The sequence below is a fragment of the Phytophthora infestans genome, genomic scaffold, assembly GCF_000142945.1.
Source record: "Phytophthora infestans T30-4 supercont1.5 genomic scaffold, whole genome shotgun sequence".
NCBI classification, from domain to species: domain Eukaryota; phylum Oomycota; class Peronosporomycetes; order Peronosporales; family Peronosporaceae; genus Phytophthora; species Phytophthora infestans.
Window position 1 is genome coordinate 3539741 of NW_003303754.1, and position 14896 is coordinate 3554636.

The following is a 14896-nucleotide window of genomic DNA, read 5'->3' on the forward strand; positions in this document are numbered from 1 at the left end:
TATTTTATTATGCATAAAAGCGTTTGTAATCAAGCCGTACCGTAAACTTCCCACTCTGATCGAGCCGAGCGCGCATAAATCGCGCGAGCCTGCTAAATAAAATTGTTTTGTGCGATACGATAGGTTTTGTTCTCCGTGTCAGTCTTCATGCCAATATCAAACCCGGTTTTATAAAATATTGATTGACCTCTTATAAACAGCTCCTAGTAGACATCAAAAGAAATAAAACACAGAAGAATGTTGCCTGTCGCGACATCAAAACCCATTGATCCAGTAAATAATGTTTGAAGCACTTGGTCGAAATACATATATCTTGTTATACTGTATGAAACAGCCCAGTGGGTGAAATAACAGAAGATAAATTGATTATCAGCATTTCCAACATTACAACTTTTTCGACCTTGTACTTTCACGCGTGGTTTTCATTCAAGCCTGCAGAAATCACACTGGATTTTCAGCCGTATCATGAGTACACTACAGTACTGCACCCTGTTTTCGCGGGGGTGGACCATATAGGATTTGCAAATAAATCCGATTTTAGCGTACAAATAATTATTCATTTGGACTCAGGATCATCACATCTGGAAGTTTATTAAAGGTCCAAGGGCGCGAAAACGGGGCTGCAGTACTGTATACGTTAGTTTATAGCGCATTTGTGTGTCGATCTATCCGCTGTAGCAGTATTTGCTAGTACAAATAAGAAGAAAGCAATATGTATTCATTGAACCTTCTCGTATTCATCTCGTTCCGTCTCCGCCACTTACGGACTAGCTACCGGAGCATCCGTCATATAAACCAAGCTGATTGCTTTAGCTAAGTGACTTAGCTAAAGAGATCTTCAATTGTGAAACGATGATTCAACTTGATTTATTGTGCTTTGAATCGACTTTGTCGCACTAATTAGTGCCCTAATTCATACTTATCTTTTGCACCAATTAGTGCATGATTTCCCACAAGTCGTTAAGATATCCAGTGGAGAGCAGGCCGCACTGCGAAGCTCACAGTGACTAGATCAACTGGCAGCGTCATGTTACAAGTCCACAACGGTGCGTGTGTGTCGCCACGGCTACATGTTTACTTCAGGGAGCATGCTAACACGGAGTCTTGTCGTCAACGTTTATTGCGCTGTGAGCTAGTTAGGCAGCACGAGCTTCTTCGCTGCACCGTCAGCGCCAGTGACTCGTCTAGACCGACATGACTACACGACTATCGGAATTATTATGCTGGTATGACGCTCATCTTCGCCAACACTCTGTCTGGCGTGCCAGATCCTCTTCAAACGCCGGCATCTCGAGCACGGGACAACTAACAACGAAGATACGTTACCAAACCTTCACGAGCAACTACATTGAAAACACTCACGCATGTATATGATATCATGTCAGCTGAATACAGAGCAGTATGGTGAGGGTAAGAATACATAAGACATAATTTGCAAGTAAAACGGGCTCGCACTAATTCTGGTTTCGTCTTCATGATCTTATGTACACAGCAGAATTACCTTTTGTTTCACATTTTCATTCATGGAGTCTAACGCAACTACAAACGGCGACACTGTGCAAGACATATTTGGCGATGAAGAGATCCAGGTAGTCTTGACTATCAAACTGGGTGAGCCCCTGAACGATGTTCGAGCCGTTCACAAGCAACCACATTCATTGAGTTTACGGTCAGCTGAAGGACATGCCGTATTGCTTGCGAAGGTGAACGCAATTCTAAGCGCCCAAGAGGCCATATCGTGGCCTGAAAAAGACATGTATCTTAAACCTGGTACCAACACGAAACAGCGCGAGTTTGTCAAGCTAAGTGCTGAATCATTTGACACGCAAGTCGTGCAAGCTTGGCGAAATTCACAGCGCAGGAAAGTTGCGCTGACTGATTTCCGACTGCTAGTGTTCGTGTATGCTGTAAAGGTACGGATGTAATTGCTTTCTAATGTATCAAATTATAAAACTAACGTGTTGTGGCTTTGATATGATTGTACATATTCAAAATTCGATTCGGCGAGCAACTACAGCTCGGATCAACGAAGCGTCCATTCGAATTAGAGAGCACCTCGCTACTACTAGCCAGCCCCCACTTGAACAAAATAGTTTGGCTTTGCGGTACTTTGCTACACAGCACGCGCGCGACCAGATGGAACTCAACCAACAGTCCCCGAGCACGCAGCCTATCGTGAACTCAGTGCTGTCGACGAGGCTCGCCGCGAAATGGCGCATGAGCAACAAGCTGAGCGAAGGCGACTGGATCGCCGCTTTAGAACGGTAAGAATTATGATAAATGATAGCGAAGTCAACATCGTTGTTTCACTGGATGATCTTCGCGATATCCTCGGCTTGCCGGACTGTGATCTCAGGCGCCCTCATAACGCCGATATACCGATGAACATTCCGGCAAACAATATGGAGGATGAAGATCATCAGTAGCTGTATATGGGGTTTGTTCAACGCTAGCAGCTACACTAGCATTTATTAATAATGAATCAGATGCATATCCGCAATGTTTGTAGATTCCACGCGTTCCCTGTTTCGCACGTGTACAGGCGTACATCGCCAAGTCGAGTACTTCCTGTGGCGCAAAGGCAAAAGCCAAATTGGCATTTTTCTGGATCCATCTTTTCAGCAGTGAAAAACCAACTTCGATCGGGTTGAGTTGAGGACAGTACGGTGGTAGATAAAATATCAGCGCACCCACACTGTGGACTGCTTCCTCCAGCTCCCTGTACATGTGAATTTTAGCATTATCCAGTATGAGGATTGAGCGAGGAAGCGGCCATGGGTTCAAAAACGGCAAAATGTTTTCGTGAAAGGTCTTGTGAAAAACATGCCGGGTAAAAGTCCCAGTTGTGCATTTCCAGCCAAAAAAACCATCCGTCGACATTGCCGCCAGAACGGAAACCCGATCTCCTCGCACAAAAGGCAACGTGACCACTGCAGGCGTGTTGCGCTTCGACCATGCGTATCGCCGGCCTCCATCGCGACTATCCTTCGCAGTCTCATCTAGAAATACAAGCTGCTCGGGCGCTGAGTAGAAGGGAGTTAGCTTGTCAATGTAATCTTGCACTTGGTCGGCCTTAGCTTCGCGTGCTCGTTTAGTTAAAACCTTCCTTGACAGCCCTAAATCGACCCGAAGAGCTCTGCAAATTGTTGCTGTCGACAACTTAATATCCCCATACTTGTAGCGAAGCGTGTCTTGTAGTTCCTCCAAATAAAAGCATGGGTGGTCCTGGACGTACTTTAAAACGAACGAGCACACAGCTGCCGGCCACCGGGAGGCTCGCTTTCTCCGCTTCGTGCCTGTCACCATGCCATGCCTTTTAAAAAGCTGATTCCAGCGCAAGATGGAGCGCGCCGAGGCTCCGAGCACGTGGCCTATCTGGACCACATCATGATTATTAACAAAAAATAGTACTACCGCACGCCAACGAAGGTCTTTTGAATACGCCATGTTGTAAGACTTGTCTTGAAATGGCACTTTTTAAAAGTGCCAAACGAAATGCTTCTCATGTTGGTTGGCTCCGCGCTACTCAGTACATCTACGAACTCTATTGATGCCTGAACACTAACTCGTTCACGGATTACAACAAATCGTACTTAAATACGATTTGTAGATAGCGATACATTCACAAATCGTACGAGTTACTACTAAAACTGCCAAAAAGGCTGCAAAGCACAATAATTGTTTTTATTATTTCACCTTAAATTTGTCACGACATTTTACTACGTACACTGGCCTCTAGAGTTTGATTCTCGTTATTAAAAAAGCCACTCGCCGTTATAATCAGCTCCCGAGACGGTGCATGACTATCTACATGTAGCTTCCATGTTTATTCGAGTGTTTTGCGCATAGAATCCTGAGCTTTCCCCGTGTGCGACACGGCGTTAGTCTTAGTTCTTAAAAAAAGTACTGGAATTGATACTAGGCGTGCTTGGACGAATGCCGTTGTTATAGTGGCATTATTCCTCCAAACTTGCTGCTACTATACATAGGTCATAAATATGTAAACAAAGCGAGACAAGTAGCAATATTTCAAGTTTATAAATTGACTTCAGCCGCTATAATAACGATAGAGGCAAATAGCCAATTCTTAAAAACCTCTTGTCCAGATTGTCAAGAAAAATAACGCCCAGTGCGTGCTTTTCATCCTTAGCACTTGACGTACAGGAACTTAAGCCGAAATGTACGTGAAATCATTTTTTTCTCAGTAGGAATTATAAGAAACATTTATCAAAAGTTTTTCGTTTAAACAGAGATGTATTGGGCACTTGGCGCAGCCGCAGCATCTACAAGTGCTACAATCTGCTTGTTGTAGCACGCAATCGTGATACTCTCGCTTTTGTTTGTGTCGTTAACAATTCGGTCGCAAGCGTGTCTTTGACCACCAGCGACTTTGCACGCGACTGTCGTGTATTATTATAGCGGTGTAGATGAGATGAAAATTACTGTAGGAGCCGTCTTGCTGTAAGCTTACTTGAATAGGTCGAGTACACAGTCGGAAAAGTTGCAATGCTGGAAATGCTAATACGTAGCATGCTAGCTGGATCTGTTTTATGGATAAGGTGCAAGAATGGAGGCTGACCGCAGCGGGAAGCGTCTTGTTTTCTGCACAAGAGCCACACAACAATGATGAAAATGTCTTATTAGACAAAGAGATACGTCTTCCCCAAAGTAAATAGCGACAAAGATCCAGTGAAGGACCGTCAAAGAGACAGAGGCACGAAGAGACTCAACCACGGGGACAACAATCAGAAAGACGATCACTCTGATTGATCGATAGAACAGAAAAACTAAACTATGTACTTCGAACTAGAAGGCCAACTTCTTTCTATAAACAGTTGGATCGAATCAATTTCATCAGCATTTCTCCTAACTCGCTATCGTAGTCAGTAGAAGCTCCTCAAAAGTAAGTAGCACTTGACAATTTACTTAGTGTCGAGGACAGTAGTTCTGCGTCTATAAAGGTGTATCAGAACGCACTGTAATGTATCAAAACGTGTTGAATATGTCCGAAGTGAGAAAAAAAAGAAGCGTCAACTATGTCGAAGGTGTAAAATCCTGTTTGTGAGCTACCATGGCTTACTATGGCTGCAACTGGGCCGTCAGCGGCACGCATTCCTTGTAGACTTGCCAGGACCAGCGACTCTTTACAAAGCGGATTCCTAGCCAGAACCAGTAGAGCGTGCAGCTGCCCTTCTTTTCGCAGGACGAGTAGTCGATCTTGTGCGTCTTGCCAGGGATCTTCTCGTGGCAATTGTCGAACTCCATTACCAGCACGTCATCCAGGTAAGCAGCACACGGTCCCTCGTGGCTGTAGCCCGTAGACCTTATGACGCCATTCTTCGGAATGGGCCGAGGCGGACCATTGAGCTTGGTCAAGCCGCAGGTTTAATTAGCGCCTGGAGTGACTGTGGTCGTGTAATTGCCTCGATCCATAAAGTCTCGCAGGTTCTTGTAGCCGTTTTGAGCACGCCAGCTATTGAAATCTGCCTGACACGGAAAGCCCTGGGATTCAAGAAAGGCAAGTGGTCTCCATCGGGTATCTCGGTCGTTAATGCCGGCCTTCCAAATAGGTTCAGGCTCCAGAAGCAGTTGGTGGGGTACTGAACAACGCAGTAGCCACGGCTAGAAGAGAGAAGGCCATGGGGACGAAGAGAAGAGGTCGGGGTAGTCGACGACAAAAGAGAAAATGGGGGTGGAAAAGGAGTGGGGAAAAGTAGTTTGAAGTTGAAATTACTTGTAAGTTACTCTGGGTATGTAAAGATGGAGAGCTACGATTTTTTTTTCGTGTTAAGTCACAGTTAAGTTACAAATGCCCGGACATCTGTATCGTATGCATCTCGGTTGCCAATCGAGATGCTTACGGTACGGTCGGCGCAAGAGATGCTCGCATAAACGACTCCTACAATTTTGATTAAGATGAGCCCTTCGCTAGTGATCCCTACTCATGGAATAACCAATTGGTTCCCGAAGTCGAGGTGTTTACAATAATACTTAAGTATTACCTGTCACCTCTCCCTCGTAATATGAAATACAAAATTTCCAAAAATGACTGTTCTACGGTGCTTAACTATGGGAAATATGCAGCATGTCCGAAGCAGGCAAGCAACGACACACGTGCACCCTCCTTCCTGCTTAGCTCGCATGTAGGCACGACAGCATATCAGCCAGCTCGTCGGTTATGGGGCCTTCCTCCTCTGGCTCACAGTATTCACGCGCATATTAATAGTAATCGAGTAGACCGGTGTGTCTCCAGCACTTTACAAAAATCGAGGTGACATGGAATTTAGCAGTCGGAGCTTCACATCGCGAGCGTCAACCTTGTAAAACATGGTCGTTTTCGGCATGTCCATCAGGTCGGCTTCAAGTTGATCAAGGGCGTGCTGGGTGTGGCGACGCCGGTAACACTGTTGAATGCAGCAAGTATTCCAGCGAAAAGATGCTGGCTCTTACTGGTAGTCTTTGGGGAGCATTTGGGGAGCATGATGCTGGCAAAATTGCAAGCGATAATCATTGGTGAATATGATGCGGGGGGGGGGGGGGTGACTTGGGCTCGACTGGCGTCTTATGGCACTAGCTTGGAAAATTGAAGAATGAGAGAGACTCCGGAAGTACCGCTTCTGTCACGTACCATTTTTGAAGGTACACCTGGCTAAGCCACCCTACAACAAGAATACCCTTTGCTGGGATTAAATTGTTGGGTTCCGACGCTTTGATTACGGAAGGGTTCATCTGTGCTAGAAGTCAGTTGATTCTCCTCAAAAGCAAGGCCGTTCCTGTATTGTCTCGCGCTGTAGGAGTGATGATTCGCATTCAGCTATCGACCAAGTCAAGTATTGTCTTCTAAGACTGCGCTTTGGCTGATACAACCGGGGTCACCTTTAGCGTGTAGTAGCCTGTCCAATTGTAGTCTTGTAGCATGAGACCAGCACTCTGAAGGATCTTCCTCGATAATAAAAGTACTAGGGGTCAGCAGCAAAAGGAGACCACAGTGGACGCGTCCACGTCCACAGGTAGCATATTATTATTAATACGCTTAACTTGCGAAAATTCTCTAAAACATGCGGGTGATTGGTGCAATTATGCTGTAAGTTTTAATGGGTGCGGGTTCAAATGTTATTTAACACCGACCCATTATTATTTTATGCCCAGAAGGAGTTGTATCCTTTATGGTCAGCCCACAGCGTTTAGCCAAACCTTTAGTTTAAGATTCGTGATTGCTGTAGCCACTCCAGTCCTTCGGTGCGACGGCCAATTATTCTCAGACAACGTGCCCCTTGCTTGCTCTTAAAATATCGGAAGCATTCGGGATGGCTCAGATACCAGAACGAAATTTCGTTGGTCTGAAGCCCAGAAGCTATCGGTAGACCTTTGTACCAGGGATCGGAAAATAAAATAAAAAAATCGATTGCACAACGTATTATGGAGTAATACTGTAATCATTATAATATGCTCGATCTCAATAATAACTTTTTTATTAAAAAATATCACAATACCGAAAAAATCGGGCATAGATTTAGTGGTCAAAGTCAAGTCAAATATAAAACCTCATTAAGGTTTTATAATGACCAGTTCTGCTGACATCCGTCCTAACCAGGCGGCAGATCGTATTTGAAGCGATTTTTACGGAAATGTATTAATGCCGTATTTTGCTTAAACTTTGGATGCTTTATAGAGCTAGATCTCGACAGGCAATAAAATTCATTGCAACTACTAATATCTCCACGTGTCCAGAAAGCAAAATTGAGCTATACATTTTCAGTTAAGATAATAAGGACCTTTTAAAATTTACAGCATAAATGCACAAATCACCCCTCTTAACAGTGCTATAAAAATGTTGATGGATTAGTGGCTGGTACGTGATAATTATCCCGTGCGTGGATAAAGTTTAACGGACAATTCTTGCGTTGTCACTCAGCTCGCGATTCGTGCGCTCTGCAAGTTCGCAGGCAACGGCAGCCACTGAATTGTACTTTGAATGTGAAACAAGGTCGACGCATTGTGGACACTTTTAATACATACATTTCGCGTTTACTCCTCAGCTGGGAGACCTAACCCATCAGCTCTTTCCAGTAGGGAATTCGCAGGCGACGCTGTTATTGGTAGATCTTCGTTGTTTCTTTTGGTTTGCCATGTCGCTGATGCCGTCATGCGATTACCGTCCTGGTATACTTACCTCTCGTCTAATCGCGAATAAGTATCCTCTGGTGCTGTAAGTAGTTTTTTTCTTAATTGTTTTAAATTTTGAAACCAAGGCTCTGCGTCAAATTCGCCATACACCAGTCGCTGCTTGACACAGATCTCTAGTGACTCTTATCAAGAAATAGGCGATGCCAAAACCGTAGCCCTCTAATAAGTCATCGATCGGGAGTCATGGATTTAATACAAAGTGATTGCGGTCAGTATTTGTATTCCTACAACCCGTACTAAGTGCGTGGCGTACAACGTTGTATCCTCAGGAGTTTAATCTGCACGTGTAACGCAGGCTACAGATCACAACGTGTGTTGATTTTGAAGAACAAAGTCAGTGATGATTGGCATCGTAATATTGTTGCCGACACTCGAGAGCTGTAATTGAGCTGACACTCAACTCGAGTAGACGAGAATCACCCCTCTACTGTGCCTGCCAGTTCCATACTCATGTATGTCATTGCCGTCTCTATTGTAACAACTTCCTTACTTCGTCATTCTTTACTTCTGACAGATGCAGTAGCCCCTCGGACACGCATGTTGCACTAGTGTAAACTCCACAACCTGTCCGATGTCAATATACTGAATGCAGGGGTAATCTAGCCGTTGCTTCTAGTGCGAAACGCTGGTAAAGTGCGCAGACTTCATTCTATCCAGCATCTTGAGGTCGCGCTCGCCCTTACGCAGCATGTACTCGATCACAGCAAAATCTTTGCGGTCCACCGTCGCCACCTATTTGCCCCAACACAGAATTAGGGTACGAAACGAGCCGTTAGTATCCCAATTGTACGACGCAGGCCAGCCTAATAGCGCCCGTACATCCTCGCGGAAGCGGTCGCGCACGTAGCGCAGCGTGTCCTGATCCTTGCGCTTGGCTGCTAGTAGCGCCTTCTTATACAGCGCCAGCACCTGCAGCTGCAGCCCCGAGTGGACCTTGACGGGAGTCATTCCACTTTGTAATTTAGTACTATTTGATTGGATAAAAAACTTCAAAGGACCAGGTCGCACTTAAATACGTCCCAACATAAAAGGCCACCTGATTTACTTAATATTTGTATCTGCTCAATTAAATGCGAGTGATTGTGTGGAAGAGACAAAAAACCGTACTTACGCTAGAAATACTCGTAGCTGTAAATTCCTACAGTTGTTTCCTTTTGAGCTAGAATTTGATAATGATTGAATACATACAAAAAAAAGACTGTTTATAACCACCAATCAGCTAGCTCTAATTAAAATGTTTGGTCTTAAGTTTGAATTTTGGATTTGATGTGGCCCTATATTTTCGGATAGAGGCAGTATGTCTCGAACCCCTCCTTTTAGAAGCCGGTATTTAGCTGGTGTAAAGAGAGGGACTTTCCAGGTATTTTTCGTAGCGATATCCATATTTCACAGCCTTCTTAAAAGGATACTTGAGCTGTTTTTTTGCGATCTTGTAGACTGTATGCGGATGCAAGTCTTGAGCTCTGTAGCCTGCAAAAGTTGAGGCTAGCTTTTTTATCTTTGATGTCTCGTTGGCCAGCGTCCCGGGGATATAGCTTTTCAGAAGGTCTGTCCAAGAAGCACCTCTTTCTTCCGTGTTGTCGTCATCGATCGTTTCCATTCGTAAGGATCTTTTCTCAACAACGTCGACTTGGCGCACTGCATCAACCGACTGCAGCAAACTCGCCGACTCAGAGCTCACCACCGTGGACAGCGCAGATCCAGCAGTAAGAAGCGTAAGAGCTACGCCCACTAGTAGAATAGGAGAAACGCGCATTTCCGGTATTGGACAAGCTGTGCCTCCGACAAAGAAAATTGATGAATGGTACCGGTGCCGAAGCGAACTGGACTTGTACGCTGTAGCTGGGAATGCTGTGTTGTGGTCGTCATAGGACGAGTACTTGTTCACATCATTCGTGGGACAAATTGTCGCGCGAATTGCGACAGGACTATTAATAATCCATTCGTTTCGCTATTCCAACAAGACAACAGGCTCAAAGGCCAACTGAGCCCACTACTGTACATGTTCTTGGGGGATAAGAGCCTTCAGGATGGACGTCATTGAAACAATATGATGCAGACAATCCCCTCGTCAGTAATCACTACAGTAGTTGCTGCTTTTACCCCGTCGACGACATCCAGTAGTATCCCCACGAGCTAAATTATTAACAACTTATCCCCATGACAACCAACAACCCGTTCGCAAGATCAGATATGGTGGCTGCTACATGTACGCTGGAGAGCGAACGCGAGCAAGTATGCCAAGTTGTCGGCAGCTATTGGTATAAATCACCAATTTTGAAGATGTGGCAGTATTTGTTGTACCATTTACTGTTGATTTGACTCGGGTGCGTTGATGGTAAAACTATGATCCATTTTTACGGCACATTCCGCGATAGGAATCCCCTTAAATAGGAATAAAAAATAGCCTCCCGGGGATTGTCTGTAATTATGTAAGCGTTTCAACGTCCACATTATGTAGGAGCGGGTCTTAACGGTACATTGCAACTGAGAAAATAGGAGAAGCACACGCCCATCGCTGGGATAACACACATGGGGCTGGGCGACGTGGGTGCCATAGCCGCGCCAACTAAGGTGAGCGGGTGCGAGGCGCGTAGCCGCAGCAAACCCGCGCGGAGAGCCCGCGAAGCAGGGCCGCGCGGTATTAGCGGAGGCGGGGCCCAGCGCTGATCTCACCAGCGAGCCGAGCACTACACTTTCCAGAACATTCTATCTCCATATTGCGAGCGCAGCGAACCGCGGGGGGCGCCCAGCCAAGCGAAGCGCGGCTAGTGCCTTTTCTGCTATGACCTCTAATCGTCGATTATGTCTTATTGCGACACTCAGAAGGTCAAACGTTTACAGAAGTGTGCTGAAACAGTACACAGGTAAATGCATGTTTTTGGCATGTTCTGTCATTGCAACTTCCCACAAGGTTCTTTGAGTTTTCCGCTGTGTTGTTGATACTAGCCGTGTGCCGCCGCTACGCGGCGGTAAAGAATGAATGTCGTTCCTTGTATTTTGCCTCCGTTCCGCTCGCCACGGGCTCGCTTCACTACTCGCACGGTAGGTTGGCAGATGTGGTTCAGCCGGGCCCAAAGGCCCGCAGGGTTGCAGAAGGTGCCGATTTGGGCCGCCTCGCTGCGCTCGGCAGCTTTTAGGGCAATCGGGGCCACCTTCGCTGCGCTCGGCAGCCAGTAGGAATATTTAAATTATTTTATCCAATGGTTTGTCCGGAAAAGCGTGACAGGCACGACAATTTAGTGTGACGGACAGACAGGTTGCTACAGTAACTGTAGTACAGTAGACCGGAGGGTTTAAAAAAATCCAACATACAGTCTGTACACAGCATCGACAAAGTATACGCAGCCACGTGTATTTAAAAAATAAAACGCATCGTTGAGCCGATGCTAAATAAAATCATTAAATAAAATAAAACAAAAAATGATTTCTTTAAATTGACAGCATTGCAGTCTATCAATGCTGGCGGATAAACTTTATCATAGGGTCTATGGGGCGTATCATCTGTTTATCGCAACAAGATCTGCAGTCAAAGATCGTGGTGCCATTTAAACTTGTACTAATCTTACATGCATGCTAGAAGCAGCAGAGGCGTTTCGCGGAAGCAAACGGTAGAAAAACTAAAGTCAAAAGGTGTCTAACATTTTACTGTACATACCAAACCTGGGGTATTTCCACTAAATATTACGAATGCTCATTACATAAATATTTTTAATAAATTAATCACCTTGCTACTACAGTGTTACTGATGTCCTTCCGTGTACTACGTACAGTTAATTTGCATCTAGAGCTTTCCGGTGATCCAAATTATTTTACCCAAGCAAAGCATACCGCACAGCCCCATTTTTCGAGACACCACAAGCTTGCCTTGGAAGTGTACTGTACGAATGTATTATTAACTGTGACAAAAAATGTCGTCGTCAGCTCGCATATTTACAGTTTAGGTATTAATACAGTAACACCATTCGAACGTGAAAACTAATCGCGCTTTGGCTTGCGTTTCAACTTGAAACTTTCAAGCACGGCAGACGCAAATCCCCGACCTCCTGAGGTCCTGTCTGACTTACCTAACAACCAAATGCGATTTCAAAAGTGCAATCCTAAATACCAGTAGAACAAAGTCGTGCCGTTTAGATACATATATAGTACAGTACCATCCGGCCTAACGCGTTACATGTAGTAAAAATAACGCGCCACGCTACACGTATCCCAGATTGCTGCACCTCTAAGTTCTGATATAGATCGCTAACAGGAGTATAACTGATACTACGTAGTATGTACTTAAAACTAAGACGCTTGGCTACAGACAACGACGGTGAAATCCGCCACCCTCGGAACGCCATCCTCCATAGTAGTTCTTTTTTTGTTTTCGCGACAGGAAAATCCGTCGCACATTTTTATTGGGAGATAAAACGAATTAATTAGCAAAAAGCAAAGTTGAAAACCTCAACGTCTAGTGGCTGGCAGGCCGCTGTACTGTTGGGCGGTAGCTGGCAAACCACACTTTGGCATCCATAAAACTGCTCTCCTGCACTGAGTATACATGACCAACCGGATGTGTTGGTAGCTCCACGACTATCACACTATTTAATAAAGCAATTATATAAAATCAGCAAAATCAAAAGATATTACCGTGCTGCAAACCGCTAATCCACGACTATCACACTATTTAATAAAGCATTTATATAAAATCAACAAAATCAAAAGATATTACCGTGCTGCAAACCGCTGGCATAGTCTCATAAACGCACTTAGACCCTTCTCATCGCATTCCTTACCAGCAAGATACGTTTGAAGCCATCGCGTTTGCTGCTCTTTGAAATATTGTATCATTAAATCTGTACAAATACTAAGCAACAAGCGGTTTTAGGTCACATTGTAAAAATAAATTAATAAGAAGACGATTTACCCATTCTTCTCGTCGCACATCCTTCATAAAGGTTTATAAATCGTGAGAGAAGTGTCTTAACGGCGCTGCACTCTGGCCCTTCAAGGTTTTGCTGGTTTGGGCACCCGCAAAGTCTTGGATGTTCTCTTTATCGTCTTGCCAGTCGCGAAGAGTCGTGCGAGGGTTATTTAGTCTCTTTGATGTGGCTTGGCAGCTTCCTAACGCCTCAGCAGTCGCGATTGCTTCGCGCTTGGTTAGAATTGTATAGGAGCGCTGAGGCGCCATTTCCAGAGTGATAGAAATTCTAACTATATGTGTTATGCTACCCGTAGGAACCAGTCGATTCAATTTACTCTATCATTGGCTAAAATAAAAACTTGTTTAAATCTTTTATTTTGAACTTCAAGTGTTCGTGGCGGATTTGTATGGTATGGCGGATTTCACCGTCGTTGTCTGTACATCAGCGTTAGCGGTGGTCTCTGTGGCTCGGTGAGCTTAGTGGCCTGCTCTCCGTCCTACTTATTTTCCCCATAGATGTTTTAAAATGGTATTTAGTGTATGTGCAAGCATCACCAACGGATAGCCCATAAACGCAAGCGTCGGACGAGCGGAGAATCTAAAGACGATTCTCTCTGTATTGGTCTTGACGCTGATAGCGTCCGAAAGCCGCACATTATAATTACTATCCGAGCGCCGCCGCTACGCGGTGGTATTTTAGGTTTAGTTTTATTTATATTTGCTTTGACCTTCCTGCCCCCGCTGCACTTCGGCGGGATAATTATTGAAAAACCCTGTGTGCCTAAATCGTTTTTTTTTTAATTTCATTAATCTGGGGTTAGCATCATATTTCCCGATTGAAATAATTGTTCTAATGATCTTGAATCAATATTCTTGATGTAATCTTTTTTATAATTGTTAGCTATCACTGTATCTTCATCTTCCACCCAAAACCACCTGCACTTCAAATAACAATTGTTTAGTTTAGCGTCGTGCTCGATATCACGGACCATTTCTGAGCTCACATGATAGTAATGGTCTGTCCAGGCTGCGCTACCTCCCGCTTGTACTGCCTATTTGAGCTTGTAAGTAGCTATAAATTGTTCACTTCGCACACAAAACGAAATGAAAGCTAGAAAATATTCGAATTGTAATATTTTTTATGCATGCAGCGAATTAGTCATTAGACACTCGTGTAATTATCGTTAAACTATCATATAAAAAGCACTACCGCCAACATTAAAAACAGCAAGGCGTCTTGCGACACATTACCCAAATCGCAATAATCATAACTGACACATGGTTAAACGTCATTAAATGAAACTTGGAGCCTAAATTTTAGGCTCCAAGTTTATTAACGTTTCTTTATGGGGTCTACTTAGCCAACTATAATTAACACCTCTCGTGTTTTGTTGTTATCTTGCCGCTCCATTTATGATCTTATCCTACGCCCCTGTCGGCGACACGTCCGCCAGTTTAGTAGTATCGGATTTTGCTGTCTACACAACTCTTAGAATGTGGTTTACAGCAGTAACGCATATGGGCTCATCTCAAACTTTCTATCTTTATGGATCAAGTGACAACGTTTATTAGCACAGCGTTGTTCTTACGGCCAGCTTCTGTTGTTCATGTACTACTTTATGGCAGCTCAGGCAGTTACCTAGCATTCAGATATTTGGAAAATACATTCAGATATTTTAAAAATATCTGAATGTGAGGTAACTGCCTGAGCTGCCATATATCTACAACAAAACTGTTGTAGTTATTTTTTTAGTCAATGTTTCTTGCAGGAACGTTTAAGAACATAGTATTACGTATATTACT

At 44.4% G+C, this 14896-nt stretch overlaps 2 protein-coding genes across 2 annotated transcripts; both read right to left on the reverse strand.

Annotated features, from left to right (window-relative positions):
- Positions 1-8525: 8525 nt before the first annotated feature.
- On the reverse strand, positions 8526-9135 carry PITG_04372 (uncharacterized protein; the record flags this gene model as incomplete). Its single annotated transcript, XM_002905957.1, has 2 exons — positions 8526-8919; positions 9007-9135. The coding sequence occupies 2 exons, from the start codon at positions 9133-9135 to the stop codon at positions 8800-8802; spliced, it is 249 nt and encodes an 82-aa protein (XP_002906003.1).
- A 382-nt stretch (positions 9136-9517) lies between these two features.
- Positions 9518-9943, reverse strand: PITG_04373 (secreted RxLR effector peptide protein, putative; the record flags this gene model as incomplete). Its single annotated transcript, XM_002905958.1, has 1 exon — positions 9518-9943. The coding sequence occupies one exon, from the start codon at positions 9941-9943 to the stop codon at positions 9518-9520; it is 426 nt and encodes a 141-aa protein (XP_002906004.1).
- Between the last annotated feature and the right edge of the window lie 4953 nt (positions 9944-14896).